This window comes from Callithrix jacchus, chromosome 6, assembly GCF_049354715.1.
Source record: "Callithrix jacchus isolate 240 chromosome 6, calJac240_pri, whole genome shotgun sequence".
In the NCBI taxonomy this organism is placed as follows: domain Eukaryota; kingdom Metazoa; phylum Chordata; class Mammalia; order Primates; family Cebidae; genus Callithrix; species Callithrix jacchus.
This window is the reverse complement of record NC_133507.1, coordinates 39,371,677-39,387,425: the sequence shown is the minus strand read 5'-3', so window position 1 is coordinate 39,387,425 and position 15,749 is coordinate 39,371,677. Positions and strand designations below refer to the sequence as shown.

General features: G+C 39.3%; 2 protein-coding genes across 3 annotated transcripts in view; one reads left to right on the top strand and one right to left on the bottom strand.

The window, feature by feature from the left end:
- The window catches only part of COL5A2 (collagen type V alpha 2 chain), a 422,925-nt gene extending 415,368 nt beyond the window's left edge, over positions 1-7,557 (bottom strand). For both annotated transcript variants that reach the window (XM_078327126.1, XM_078327125.1), the window contains exon 1: positions 7,471-7,557. The gene's annotated coding sequence lies outside the window, so the exon portion shown is untranslated. The remainder of the gene's footprint in view (positions 1-7,470) is intronic.
- Positions 7,558-7,940: 383 nt separating this feature from the next.
- The window catches only part of WDR75 (WD repeat domain 75), a 31,729-nt gene continuing 23,920 nt past the window's right edge, over positions 7,941-15,749 (top strand). Inside the window, exons 1-3 of the mRNA XM_002749555.7 lie at positions 7,941-8,042; positions 13,197-13,326; positions 15,435-15,500. Coding sequence (XP_002749601.4) covers positions 7,960-8,042; positions 13,197-13,326; positions 15,435-15,500 — 279 coding nt within the window. The 5' untranslated portion in view covers positions 7,941-7,959. The remainder of the gene's footprint in view (positions 8,043-13,196; positions 13,327-15,434; positions 15,501-15,749) is intronic.

Below are 15,749 nucleotides of genomic sequence, written 5' to 3'. Positions count from 1 at the left end.
TGTTCTATCCACCTTGGGCACATGTCGTCAGGACCTCCTGAGGCTATGTCATAAGCATGTGTCCTCAACCTTGGCAAAATAAACTTTCTAAATTAACTGAGACCTGTCTCAGATTTTCAGGGTTCACAAACTGTAGTAAAGTTCACTTTTGCTATGCTTTAGCAAATAATCTGGCTATATTGTGCCCTGCTCTAGAACTGTGTGGAACTTTGAACTTGAGAGGGATGATTTAGTGTATCTGGCAGAAGAAATTTCTAAGCAGTTAAACATTCCAGATGTTACCTGGCTACTTCTAACAATCTATGCTTCTCTGCATGAACAAAAAAATGACCTAAGACTGGAACTTATATCTAAAAAAGACACAGTATAAAAGATTGAAAAATTTGCAGCCTTGCCATGTAGTACAAAAGAAAAGCCCATTTTCAGGGTAGGAATTCAAGTAGCCTGCAGAAATTTACGTAAGCAAAAGGAAAGCAGGTGCTGATAGCCAAGACAATGGGCAAAAGCCCTCAAAGGCAGAACTAAAAGGAAAGCAGGTGCTGATAGCCAAGATAATGGAGGAAAGACCTCAAAGGCATTTCAGAGACACTCATGATAGCCCCTCCCCTCAAAGGCCCAGAGGTCTAGGAGGGACGAATGGCTTCTTGGGCAAGGCCCAGGGCCCCTCTGTCCCATGCAACCTCAGAAAACTGTTCCCTATATCTTAGCCACTCCATCTCCAGCTCTAGCTCAAAGGGGCTCAGGTACACCTCAGGCTGATGCTTCAGAGGGTGCAAGCAGTAAGCCTTGGTATCTTCCACATGGTGTTAAACCTGTAGGTGCACAGAGTGCAAGAGCTGAGATTTGGGAGCCTCTGCTTAGATTTCAGAGGATGTATGAAATAGCCTGGATGTCCAGTCAGAAGCCAGCTGCAGGGGTGGAGCCCTCATGGAGACCCTCTACTAGGACAATGCAGAGGGAAAATGTGGGGTTGGGGCCCCACACACATAATCCCCACTGGGGTACTGCCTACTGGAGCTATGAGAAGAGGACCACCATCCTCCAGAACCCAGAATTGTAGCTCCACCAACGGCTTGCACCATGCATCTGGAAAAGCCACAGACACTCAATGCCAGCCCATGAGCAGCCACAGCAGGTGAACCCTGAAAAGCCACAGGGCCAGAGGTTCCCAAGGTTCTGGGAGCCCACCTTTCTTGCCCTGAGTATGAGACAAGGGGCTTTAAGATTCAACAACTTTAAGCTCTCAAACCCCTACTTGGGTTTCAGACTTGTACAGGCCTGTAGACCTTCTTTTGGCTAATTTCTCCCTTGGAATGGGAGTAATTACCCAGTGCCTGTACTGCTGGGTTTCAGACTTCCACTGGACCTGTAGCCCCTTGGTTTTGGCCAACTTCTTACATTTGGAATGAAAGCATTTACCCAATGCCTCTACCCCCACTGTATCTTGGAAAAAACTAACTTGTTTTTTATTTTACAGGCTTATAGGCAGAAGGAGCTAGTCTTGTCTCAGATGAGACTTTAGATTGTGGACTTTTGAGTTAATGCTGAAGTGAGTTAAGACTTTGGGCCATTGTTGGGAAGGCATGATTGTATTTTGAAATGTAAGAGGGGCATGAGATTTGGGAGAGGGCAAGGTGAAATGATACACTTTGGATGTGTGTCCCCACCCAAATCTCATATTGAAATGTAATCCCCAATGATGGAAGTGGAGCCTGGTGGAAGGTGATTGAATCATGGGGTAACTCTCAGGAATTATTTAGCACTATACCCCTAGTGCTATTCTCATGATAGTGTTCTCATGAGATCAGTATGTTTAAAAGTGTGGACCAGGTACGGTGGCTCATGCCTGTAATCCCACCACTTTGGGAGGCCAAGGCAGATGGATCACGAGGTCAGGAGTTTGAGACCAGCCTGGCCAACTTAGTGAAACCCCATCTCTACTAAAATTACAAAAATTAGCCAAGTGCAGTGGCATGTGCTGTAGTCTCAGCTACTAAGGAGGCTGAGGCAGGAGAATCGCTTGAACCTGGGAGGCAGAGGTTGCAGTGAGCCAAGACTGCACCATTGCACTCGAGCCTGGGTGACAGAGCAAGACTTCATCTCAAAAAAAAAAAAAAAAATCAGTTTGAAGCACCTTTTCCATCTCTCTCAGTCCTGCTTTTGCCAGACTGTGTGGTGATTCCTCAAAGACCTGAAACCAGAAATGCCATTTAAGCAATCCCATTTCTATGTATATACCCAAAGGAATATAAATCATTCTATTATAAAGGTACATGATAGATAACATACATAATATAAATCATTCTATTATAAAAGTACATGTGCAACACTGTTTACAATACTGAAGAGGTGTAATCAACCTAAATGCCCATCAATAATAGACTAGATAAAGAAAATATGGTACATACAAACTATAGAATACTATGCAGCCAGAAAAAGGAACACAATCATGTCCTTTGTAGGGACATGTTTGGAGCTGAAAGCCATTATCCTCAGCAAACTAAACAGGAACAAAAACAAACATCACATGTTCTTACTTATAAGTGGGAGCTGAGTGATGAGAATACATGAACACATGGAGGGGTACAACACATACTGAAGCCTGTCACAGGGGTGGCCAAATGGAGGGAACGCATCAGGAAGAATAGCTAATTTGATTCTGGGCTTAGTACCCAGGTGATGGATTGATCTGTTCAGCAAACCACCATGGCACATGTTTACCTATGTAGCAAACCTACATATCCTGCACATGTACCCTGGAACTTAAAATAAAAGTTGATTAAAAAAAAAAACAAAGTCTGAAAGAGATAGTCTTTGAAGTAGACAGTGCTGTGTTCCAAGATCGGTGCTACTGATTATAAGCAGAATGCTTATCATCTTACCCCAGATCAATGCTAATCAACTTACCCCAGATAAGTTAGCATCTAAGTCTTAGGTTTTTCATCTTTAAAACAGAAATACCACCTTCAGGGCTGTTGAGATAGACATGTATGAAGCATCAAGCATGTGGCTGGCCCATGTTAGGCACCAACTCAGAGCCATTCATATATAGAGCTGCCATTAAATTGTTTTTGAAAGTAGTACTTCTCAAACTTAAATATTCACAAGAATCACCTGTAGATCTTATTAGAATGCAGATTCTGATCCCACATATCTGGGTGGGGCATGAGTTTCTGCATTTCTAACAAGCTCCCAGGTGACACTGCTGTTGCTGGTCCATGAACCACATTTTATGCAGCAAGATTTCAAACCATTCTAAAAGTTCGCTTTAGGCACTACACTAGATAAAAAGATCATACAATATTTTCATTAGAAAATATTAGGTTTAATCTATGGGTTTAATCACAGCCCAAACAGAAAAAGCATAATTATAACCATAAGAACTGTTGGCCTTAAATGGGACATAACCAGCTTGTGTTAATCATCACTAATAAACTTAACTACCTGGGTTTCCCAGGGCAGGGGTATACAAGAGAGGAAGTGAGAAAAGGAAAAACATATAGGACAGATAAGGATTTCAGCAACACTGGAAACCTAAGAAGAGATAAAAATTGCACCATTATCAGGAAATAAGGAAAAAGAACAGAGCCCAAGCGCCTATCACTAAGTAATTCATGACATGATTACAAAATCAATGTAATCTGCTTGAAGATGTCTCCTATGTACATTACATAGGGTAGTGGTGTGAAAGACTATACATGATGTTTATTATCTGTTGAAGGGAACAGAAACATACATGAAGACACTAAGCAGTAAAAATGTGGCTGAATCCTTCTTGCTAGTGGGAAAACTTTTTTTTATTAAATTTTTTTAAAAACAATTCTCAAGACTCAGCAGTAAGAAGATAACCAATAAAGCAATGGGTGAAGGACTTGATGACACTACACCAAAGAGGATATATAGACGGGAAGTAAACACATAAAGTGATGCTTAACATTAGGGAAGTGAAAATTAAAACTACAATGAAATACCACTATCAATTTATTATAACAGCTAAAATTAAAAAAATTGATAATAGCAAGTCCTGACAAGGGTGTAAAGTAACTAAAACTTTCATACATTACCTACAGAAATGCAAAAATAGTACAGTAACTCTGGAAAAAAAACAATTTGGCAATTTCTTAAATAAATATACACTTATTATTTGACTGAGCAATCCTATTTGCTGGCATTTATCCTAGAGAAAGAAAAGCTTATGTTCACACATAAACCTACATATGAATATTTAGAGAAGTATTATTCATAATTTCCAAAATCAGGAGGTAAAATACATTCTTCAACAAGTGAATGAATAAACCGTGAAATACCCATAAAATGGAATACCATTCAGCAATATAAAGCAGTGATGCACATAACATAAAAGCAATATGCTAAGCAAAAGAAGCTAGACCGAAGGTTACATACTATATGATACCATTTACATATGGCTTTGTGAAAAAGGCAAAACTCTAGGGATAGAGAACATATTAGTGGTTGCCAGGGGATAAGTCTTGGGGATGGGAAAGAAGCACTAGGGAATTCTTTAGGGTGTTGGAATCCTTTTGTATCCTATTTGTGATGATGGATACAATAATTTGTGGATCATAAATATCAAAGAAAGCAGATTTTATTATATGTAAATGTTTTTTTGAGATGGAGTTTTGCTCTTGTTGCCCAGGCTGGAGTGCAGTGGCGTGATCTTGGCTCACTACAACCTCTGCCTCCCAGGTTCAAGCGATTCTCCTGCCTCAGCCTCCTGAATAGCTGGGATTACAGGCATGCACCACCATGCCTGGCTAATTTTGTATTTTTAATAGAGACGGGGTTTTGCCATGTTGGACAGGCTGGTTTCGAACTCCTGACCTCAAGTGATCCACCAGCCTCAGCCTCCCAAAGTGCTGTGATTACAGGCATGCGCCACAATGCCCGGTCAATTGTATGTGAATTTTTTAAACTAGCCTAATCCTTTCACTTTTTAACAAAAACGCTACGCTGTCTTCCCTTTCAGAGTAAAAGCCAAAGCTGTTACAACCATCTAGGAGGCCCTATGAACTGGCCTCTTATTACTTTTCTGATCCCATCTTCTACTACTCTGACCTCTTCTGCACGCACTTGATGATTATTCTCCAACCGCACTGGCCTCTTGACTTATCTCAAACATGGAAAGGAATACTCTTTCTTCTGGCCGACTCATTCACCAAATAGCTCCATGCTTATTCACACCCTCAACCTCTCATGTCTTCATTTCAAATGTTGCCATCTCAGAAAGACTTTCCCTGAAAACCCATTCTAAATGTGATCCCACCCTTAGACTCACTTTCTTTTCTACTTTGAGTTTCCCCTGGGCAATTAAAGCCATCAAAAGTATAGTATGTTTTTATTTCTTTTGTAAGATAAGGCCCAGTAAGACAAGGATTTTGTTTACTGTTTTTCTCACTCCAGTATTCCCAGATCCTGAAAGAATGTCTGGCATACACTGGGCACTTAGGAAATATTTCCTGGATGAAAGATGCAAAGTGTTTGTGGAAAATTCTTTTCCTTCCATGTATAGGCTATACTCTTTCTTGCTATTCCCTTATTTCTTCTAACTGAAAGGAACATGAACTGTGAACATAAGGACAAAACCAATATGGTTAAGGATAACAAATGGAAAGAACAAAGTAGAGAAAGCATAGGTCCCTGGTGGCATGAATGAACCACTGCACTAGCCCTATTCTGCCTACTTCAGCCTTGTTATATGATAGAAACAAGCCACTATTAAACAGCTGTAGGAAGCATTGGTTCCTTAAAAATTATGTTCCTTTAAAAAAAAAAACATTGTTTCCTTAAAAAAAAAGAAATCAAAATATAAATGATTTATTTTCTGGACTCTTCAGAAAATTATAACCCTGTGTAAAAAAAATCCTTCCATAGGTTTATCAATCCAGCTAGTTTTTGTCCATAACGGACTTTCTGATTCATTTCTGAAAAATCTAAAGTTACTATATGTAACATACAACTGGTCACACTAATGTGAGTGAAAATCTATTTGTTTCTTGGCTCAGGTACTAAGGAAAAGCCTGTATGAAGTTACAAAGTACCCAAAAAAGTCTTTAAAAGATATATTGTGTAGACATCAAGAAACTAAACAGGCCGGGAGCGGTGGCTCACGCCTGTAATCCCAGCACTTTGGGAGGCCGAGGAGGGCAGATCATGAGGTCAAGAGATCGAGACCATTCTGACCAACATGGTGAAACCCTATCTCTACTAAAAATACAAAAATTAGCTGGGCATGGTGGCACATGCCTGTAGTCCCAAGCTACTCGGGAGGCTGAAGCAGGAGAATTGCTTGAACCTTGGAGGCGGAGGTTGCAATGAGCCGAGATCACGCCACTGCACTCCAGCCAGGCGCTCGGCAACAGAACAAGACTCTGTCTCAAAAAAAAAAAAAAAAAAAAAAAAAAAAAAAAAAAAAACTGAACAAAACGAGGTTAAAGCTGTAGAATCAAAAGTGATATTTTACGCTCCTTCCACTATGACAGAGGGTATCAGAGTCATGAAAGAGAAAGCTCGTTACAGCTTGAGATAAGCCATTATTAAATATCTCCCTTTTCTAGTTCTGGCTCCCCAAATAATAAAGTTTTGAGCACTTATAATAAACTAGATTTCTCAGTAAAAAGTAAATTTATCTCTGATTTTTACACTGATGCTGTCCCAGGATATGTCTTGACCTTTATGAGTATCATATTTCTCCACAATAAATAAACGCATGAGTATAATCATGTGTGGCTTAATGATGGGGTATGTTCTAAGAAATGCATGTTAGGTGATTTCATCATTGTGTTAGCATCATAGGGTGTACTTACACAAACCTAGATGGTACAGCCTACTACACACCTAGGCTATGTTATGGCTGATTGCTCCTAGGCTGCAAATCTAAACAGCATGTCACAGTACTCAATATTACAGGCAATTCTAACAGAATACTATTTGTGTACCTAAACACAGAAAAGGTACAGTAAACACACAGTATTATAATCTTACAGAAACACCGCGTTATATGCATTGACTGAAAGATCCTTCTGTGGCATGTGACTATACTTGTGACAAATCAAGAAGTGAAATCAAAATAGGCGTCACAATATACAGCGTCCAAGTACGTCTAACTTTAAAAAGGAAAACTGAAGATAAACTGGCAAAATAAACATCTTCGGATTTTAGGGGTTCCTAACCCACAGGCTCTATCCATTAGTGAAAAGGTAAAACCAAGGCAACCAGAGAGCAGCGCCCTGAAATTTGGCGGGACTGGCCGAATGTCAGATTAGCCAGAGCAGCTACACTTAAAGATGGGGAAGATGCACCAGAATCCCGGAGTAGGAGCCAGATTCCCAAAGGAAGAAAGCCAGGCCCTAGGAGCTGTGCAGATTCTGTAGGAACCTACGCGATGCTTACAGGAACAGGAGAAAGGCTAAAAGGAAGAACAAAAACGCTGTACGAGGAGGAGAATGCTACCTTTCCACCCAGTAACTCAAGGCAGCGACCAAGAAACCCAGGGGGCGAGAGGCTTGCGTCATCCTGCAGCGCCAGGATCACTGACACAAAAAAGCGACGCCTCCTGGGCGGGGGTTGGGTGGGTGGAGAAGACGACTGGAGGTTACGTAGTGCATTGTGCGCCACCTTTCCCTTCTGGCGGAAAAAGCCATAGAGTCAAGTTGACAAGGCTGAAAGGAAATATGTCCTTATTAAATAATTGTGTAGAGCTATATAATCAAAACTAATTGTCTTTGAGTCTTTGTTTTCCTTTCACCTTTTCTTACAAGTGTCTTAGTTTGACATTGCCCACACAAAAGATGGCTGCATAGGCGCTGCATCCTACCACAGAGTCTCAGGCCTAGAAGGGCCCGTGGGTGGGTTATTTGGGCTGGGAACAGCCCTATTGCCGAATGAATGTAGGAAGTTCAGGGCGGAACCAGCGATTAGCCATTCTGCGACTGCGCAAAGATGGTGGAGGAGAACATCCGCGTGGTTCGTTGCGGCGGCAGCGAATTGAACTTTAGGAGAGCTGTGTTCTCTGCGGATTCTAAGTATGGGGGGCACCGTGCTTTCTTGGTTGAGGGGCGGGGCGTGAGTTTCCCGAGGGTCGGGGAGAAGGAACTGTCAGTAGCGTTCGGAGTCACCTGCCGGCGGATAATCACCTTTACGGAGAGCACGCGCGTGTGGGGGATCCCCAGGGTACCCAAAGGTCCGGTTAGCACTGCAGGTTGGAGTGTTCCCTCCCTCCCATCCGATTCCTGGACAGTTTACCTGCATGTAGATTGAAAGCCCCTGGGGCAGGTCTCCGTGTCAAGAATCTGGATGGAGGGTGCTCCGGCGCCTGGAAAATGGTCCGGGCATGGATGTGATGGATGTATATGCCACTACTTTTGCAGCACCTACTCTCTTGTACAGAATCATGTTTTGGAGTGACTAAAACCTAAAAGTATTCCTCTTTTCCTACCCACCCCTCACCCCTGAACCATAGAGCATAGTGGCAGTCTTTTTGGAACTTTACGTGAAAACTGATGTTAGATTCTTTATGAGATAAAAATACGCTAAGACTTGGTCTCTTTACTCAGTGTGGCTGGAAACCAAACCACTCCCTGGCTTCAAAATCCAAATCTTACATTATGAAGCCTTTGTACGTTTCTTAATCTTTGCCTCAGTTGCTATCATCTGTAAACAAGGATAATAGTTCATTTCACATGGTTATTAGGAGGATTAAATGCCTGTAGACAAGGCCAGGTATTGAATGGCTCAGTGTAAGTAGCTGTAATCAGTATTGCTAGGTATTACATGAAAGTTTCTGATGTTCTCATATTAGATAATACTGACTCTCAGTCCAGTTCCATTTGCATTCCAGTCTGCTGCATCCCCCAGTTATATAGTGCTATGAATTATTGCATTGGGGTTGCTAGGGGAGAGAAAACTGAAACAGTGGGTCATCCTTGCCTTTCACATTCCTAAATTGCCCACAAGCTAGTGTCCCAAACTCAGTATTTTTCCCTTGCAGATCACTCTGAGTATTGCCGCTGTAACAATTTACCTAAGTTGTTACTGTTGTAACATTATTACTCTAACTTTTATTCCTACTCTTCTTCTTCTACTCAGAACTCGGTAACAGTTTTTTGTTGCTTCCTTAACTGCAGTTCTTCTGTGTGGCTTTCAGTCCCTTTCCTAATACAGCGCAAGTCTTCTTATCCAACTGTTTCCTGATACTACCTATTATACACACTTTGCTTGTCAGATAAGTACATTCTCTGTGTCTTGTACATAATGCTATTTCCATGCTTTTACTTATGTTGCTGTTTTTTCTTCCTAACCGCTTAAATCGTACATCCTTCAGAGCCTAGTTTAAATCCTGGTTCTGGCTTGGAACATCCCTAATTTCTTACTTCTTCACTTTCTCAACAAAGATGAATCCTATGTGACAGGTGTGGTTGGGTGCATTACACACCTTCCAGTCTACAAGGTTAAGGTATTATCCCTATTTAGTGAGTGCTTACTGTGTGTGCTAAGTTTGCATTTGCATGCATTGTTTCACTTAAACTTTATGAGAAAGTGTTATTTGCGTTTTACTGTGGGTAACTGTAAGTGGAAATATGAAGTTTAAAGAAGTTAAGTAAATTCTCTAACATCATTCAGCTAATACATGATAAAGCTGGCATTTGAATCCATTTGTGTTTGACTTGCTATTATTGTTTATAATAAGTGAAAATATTGTCTCATCTCAAAGAATTCGCAGTCTAGTAGAGGAGAAACATAGTACACAGACAGTCTTAATGCATTATGGTAAGTTCTGTGATGGAGCTAAGCCCACCGTCATGTAGAAGCACAGTAGGACTGGTGCTGATCTAGAATGAGAAGATGAGGAAGGGCTTCCGGGAGAAAATTCTGAGCTGAGTCTTAAAGCAGTAGTCAGAGTCCTGAGAAATAGGAAAGACCTGTCACTGATTGGAAGGTTCTAAGATGTGATAACTGATGTGGTATGCTGGATTGGGTTCTAGGAACATAAAAAAGACATTAATGGAAAAGATGAAGAACTCCAAATAAATTATATAGTTAATAGTCATGTACCAATGTTAATATCTTAGTTTGAACTAATGTGCTGTGCTTATGTAAAGTGCTAACATTAGTGGAAGCTAGGTGACGTGTATACAGGAACTTTAATTCTTCTGTAAATCTAAAATTATTTCAAAATTTAAAGTTAAAAAATAAAAAGCTTACTCTTTGGAAATTAAAAAAAAAAAGAAGATAGAAAATCGTGTTCTATCCACATGTTCTCACTCATAACTGAGTATTGAATAATGAGAACACATGGACGCAGGGAAGGGAGCATCACACACTGGAGCCAGTTGGGGGGGGTCGGAGGGGTAGGGAAGGAACCATTTGGGGGTGGGAGCATTGGGAAGGGATAACATTAGGAGAAATACCTAATGTCGATGCCTGGTGGGTGGATGCAGCAAACCACCATGGCACGTGTATACCTATATAACAAACTGGCACATTCTGCACAGGTACCCCAGAACTTAAAGTATAATTTAAAAAAAAAAAGCACTGTAAAACAAATACTCTGGTTATATTCCCCTTTAAGTAAAAATCTGACTAGGTATATGTTTATTTACTTATAGTGACATATGTCTACTGCTATTAATGTGTTTATTAAATGTCAAGAAAACTTAAGGCAAGCTCTGTACCTGACCAATTGTATGAGTTTGAGTCAACGATTTAATGTTTCAGCCTAGAATTTCTCATCTGCAAATTGGAAATGATAATATATATTTCATATTGTCTGGAAATAATTTGAGTAAATATTGCATTTAATGCAAAGAACATAGCACTTGACCTTCACAAAAGTAAATAAAGTTACTTTAAAACTTAAAAAAAGAAAAAGAAAACATGTTCTATGTAGATAGCAGAAAATGCATAATCATGGAGAGAAAGTACACTTTGAGGGGTTTCATTTAAGTAATTGAAGCCACTGTTCTTTGCTGAAAAGCAAGAAGAGAGAAAATTCCTTTTTTCTGAGGAAGCTTGTCAGAATCAATCAGGGAATGTTCCTTGGCCAACAGTAGCCACCTACCCACTACTGTCTCAAGGAAGCCATGTCTGAAGGACCTCTTGATACCGATAGGGTGTGTCTAGGGGGATGGGGAAAATTGTTGGAGTTGTGAACTACTTTAATAGAGCACAGTGTTAAGTGAAAAAGTAGTCCAAGTTAGACTAGGATCGGACTACCAGGAGTTTGGATCATTTCCTAAAGGCAGAGGGGAAACATTGAAGGATTTTAACTTAATTTCATCTGTGGAAGTGATATGGTCAAATTTGCAAAATTAGTCTGGTATGAGTGTGAAAGCTGCATTGAAGGACTTTACCTGGAGACTGTAGAAAGTCCTCGAGTGGTCCAGGCTGCAGATGTTAAGCCTCTGATCTGAAGTACTCAGGGGAATTGAGAAGAGGGAGGCTGTGTATCTCAAATGCTTTGTTGCTCGTACATTCTTGATCTTACACCATTTCATACAACCATGCCTCATGAATGACAGCACTTAAAAGATTCCATTGATTATAAGATGCATCCTAATTTCAAAGAGATGAACATGCAAAAATCAAGTTATCTTAGAACTGGTAAAATAGGATAGTAGTGGCCCCAGTTTGCAACAGATGGACTCTTAGTGCAATGTAATACGGTAGCCCTCCTTTGTCTGCAAGGGTTATGTTCCAGGACCCCCAGTGGATTCCTAGAACCACAGATGGTACCAAACCCTATATATACTATATTTTTTCCTATACATACCTACATATGATAAAGTTTAAGTTATAAATTAAGCACAGAGATTAATATAATAACTAATAAAATAGAACAATTATAACAATATGTCAGTTTTGTTTGGGGCCATTATTAAGTAAAATAAGGGTTACGTGAACATAAGTACTGCAGTACAGCAATAGTGGATAGGATAACCTAGACAGTTTCTAAGCGACTAATGGGTGGGTTCGTCTACAGCAGAGAAAGCTGGAAAAAGGAATGATTCATGTCTCAGATGGGACAAGAGGATTAATCACTCTACTGAGAATGGCATATAATTTTAAACTTATGAATTATGACGGTAGGTAGGTAAAGCCAGAGAAAATGAAACCATAAATAAGAAAATACTACTGTAGATATAATGGACACAGAGCAAACATTTTTTACTTGGAAGATACAAGATTAATATTTCTGTGCCTTGTTCTGTGATATCATAAAAACAGTCAAATAATGCCCCAACTTAACCACCTTTTGTAATTTAGTAGCCACTACTACATGAAAGAAATCCAGAAAGACAAAGCAAAGCCAGCATTTCAGCAACAAGAAAAAAAATGGAATAACGTCTTTGTATTTTTCTATACAAGAGGCCCAGACCTCACCAACTGGAGCACAACCTTTGACTTGGCATTTGTAAGCCAGTGTTCCCAGTGAACCATGGAGATGTTGGGGACATGGAAAGACACTCCTGTTGACAGTACTATTGAAGAGTAATAGTTGATAGTGACGAGCACAGTGTCTGCATCCATTTAATGAGCAGGCAACTTGGTTATTAAGTTGGCTGTCTTTGCAGGATAATTTCATTTAAAGCCTTTGTCTACCAACAGGCAAGAGATATGACATTGGCATCATTAATCTCTTCTGAGTTAGTGAACTAATTGGTCATAGATGTCCCCATAGACAAAAGGCACACAAATTTGAATATTCAATTCTTAAACTATACTGAAAGAAACCTCTGTTGCATTTTTATCATGGACAATAAAAAGATTGTACTACGTATTGATATGTGATATGATTTGGCTGTGTCCCCACCCATACCTCATCTTGAATTGTAGCTCCCGTAATTTCCATGTGTTGTTGGGGGGACTCAGTTGGATATAACTAATCATGGGGGCACTTTCCCCCATTCTGTTCTTGTGGTAGTGAAGGAGTCTCATGAAAGCTCATAGATTTATAAAGGTGAGCTCCCTGCACAAGTTTTCTTTTTGCCTGCCACTGTGTAAGACTCGCCTTTCATCTTCTGCCATGATGTGAAGCCTCCCCAGCCACATGGGGGACGTTTAACTCCATTAAAAGTCTTTCCTTTATGAATTACCCAGTCTCGGTTTTATCTTTTTCAGCAGCATGAAAACAGACTAATAACAGTATGTGAAACTTGCTTTTCTTTCTTTTTTTCCAGGTATATCTTCTGTGTCTCTGGAGACTTTGTTAAAGTTTACAGCACAGCTACAGAAGAGTGTGTACACATACTGCATGGGCACAGAAATCTGGTGACTGGAATCCAACTCAACCCCAACAACCATCTACAGGTGTCAAACAGTTTATAGCTGAATAGTTTAAGAATGGTTTTGTTCTTGACAGAAAATTTTGAGTTGAATTTGGCTGGGAAACCTTCCAGATTATAAGTAAAATACTTATTTATCTTCAGGTGTAGGGTATTTTTCACTTACTAAACTACATTGCCCATAGTTTATTCTATGAACAATTTGTTCCACGGAATGCTAATAGGTGTTACTTGAGAAGGATGTTCTTGGCTGTATGAGTTTCTGATATTCAGGGCTAGGCACAGTTAAATCTATTTCTTGATTGTAGGTCTTCTTAGGTCCCCTTACATGTATTTGCAAATATCCAAAAGGGGTATGTAGTATTTGGTTTTTCTCAAACTTATTTGACTTGTGAACCATTTGGTTTCTGCGACCCATTTTGAAAAGTATTGGCCAGGATGTATTGATTTGGTAGATCTGTTCCTTTAGAAGTGAGGCTCTGGCTTACTCTAGATGTTGCCTAGGCTTAAGACCAGTGTCTAGATGAGAACATTTCTTTGGTGAGTTGGTCAGCCAGTTAGTTTCAAGACAAATTTGGGAATTTAATTTAGTCCGGACTTTCCCACTTCCCTAATAAAGTAGCCCTTGTTTCTCAGTATTCAAGAATTATGAAATGGTCATTTTAATTCTGTTCCTAAATTTTAGCAAATCTACTAAAATTTTATCTCAACAATATTTTGTTTTTCTCATTTTTAATCAAATTCCATTTTCCTGGATTAGTCACAACCAACTTGGAAGTTATTAAGTGGATTTGCATTACCATTCACTCTTATTCCAAAGGAACTAAAGTAGCACCAATCTTTTCTTTCCAAAACTAAATGAGCTACTCCTAAAAATCAAAGTTAAGTAGCTTTTCTGGAGGATCCAAGTACATATTTTATCCTTGCTGTCCTCTGAGGGTTTGACAAAAGTTTATTGCTGTGTGTAGCATTTGAATGTTTTTAATAGCAAAAATATTATTTTGTTAAAATTGAAATTTGTAAAGCCCATGTACTAAATTTTATAGCCAAAAAAAGTATGCACATTGCATAAAAGCTTTGTTTCAGGATAGATAATGTGGTTTTACTCCAACATTTTAAAATTTCTCTGTCTCTATTTGCAGAAACCCTAAAATTGCCACTTTCTTTAAAAATATTAAAATTCTTTGTAAACATTATAAGCAGAGTACTTTCCTGTAACGACAAAAACAAAAAATCTAGTGGAAACTTAATAAAACTAAGTGCACTAGGACAAAAATTAAGCTATGTGTTACTAAGGTCTTCTGGTGCTACCAAAGTATGGTCCACAGTCCAGCATCTTAAACTGTTAGTTACCATTCTGTATGACAGTACAGTAAGTGAGTGTCACAAAACACTTTGACATTGCCACAGCATCCTAGCACATTGTAATTTCTATTGTATTTTATGAAAGTATTGGTCCTTGATGGATTGGAAAAAATTTTTTTTACACAGAATCTTCTTAATCACTTGAGAAGCAATCTTAATACTGATAAGTTGAAAGGAGTTTGGCTAATAAAACTGAGTTCCGGCAAAAAGAGCAATAAGCTGTTAAATACTTTTTTTTCGTTTGAGTCTTACACTGCTGCCCAGGCTGGAGTACAGCGATGTGATCTCAGCTCACTGCACTCACAGCTTCCCAAGTAGCTGGGATTACAGGATATGCCACCACACCTGGCTGATTTTTGTGTTTTCACTAGAAATGGAGTTTCACCATATTGGCCAGTCTGGTCTCGAACTCCTGGCCTCAAGTGATACACCTACCTGAGCGTCCCAAAGTGCTGAGATTATAGGTGGGACCCACTGTACCTAGGTGCTTTACATATCTCATTCACAACCTTACCATCTCACTCTTCAAGATAGAAGGTTGACTTTTTTCCTCTCTCTTTTAGTGGAAACTTGAAATGGATGGGTCTGCTTCTTGCAGAGAACTGTGAAAAGATTGTTTCACAGAAGCAATATAAATGACTCTACCTCTTTAAGGTTGACAGTGAAATAATGCATAGAAAATGCCCCTGATCAGCTTTTAATTATTTGTTTGATATCTTGATGAATTTCCTTTTTTTAAATCAGTTTTGTACTGTTTTACCCTTTTAGCTATATTCTTGTTCCCTTGATGGCACAATTAAACTGTGGGACTATATAGATGGCATCTTAATAAAGGTATGTGGATTGATCTTTATTTTTCCTTATGTGAAAATAAAAGGCAATGTAATATAATGGTAGATGTACTGTTTCAAATATTTAAATCGATTTCCTAAACAAATTACAGAATGACATCAAAAAAAAATTGACTACATAAACATTTTCCACTTACAAAAAGACAAGTTAAAGCTGGGAGAAAATATCTACAGAAAATATTATTCCAAATATACAAAAATATTCCCAAAAACCAATAAGGAAAAACTAATA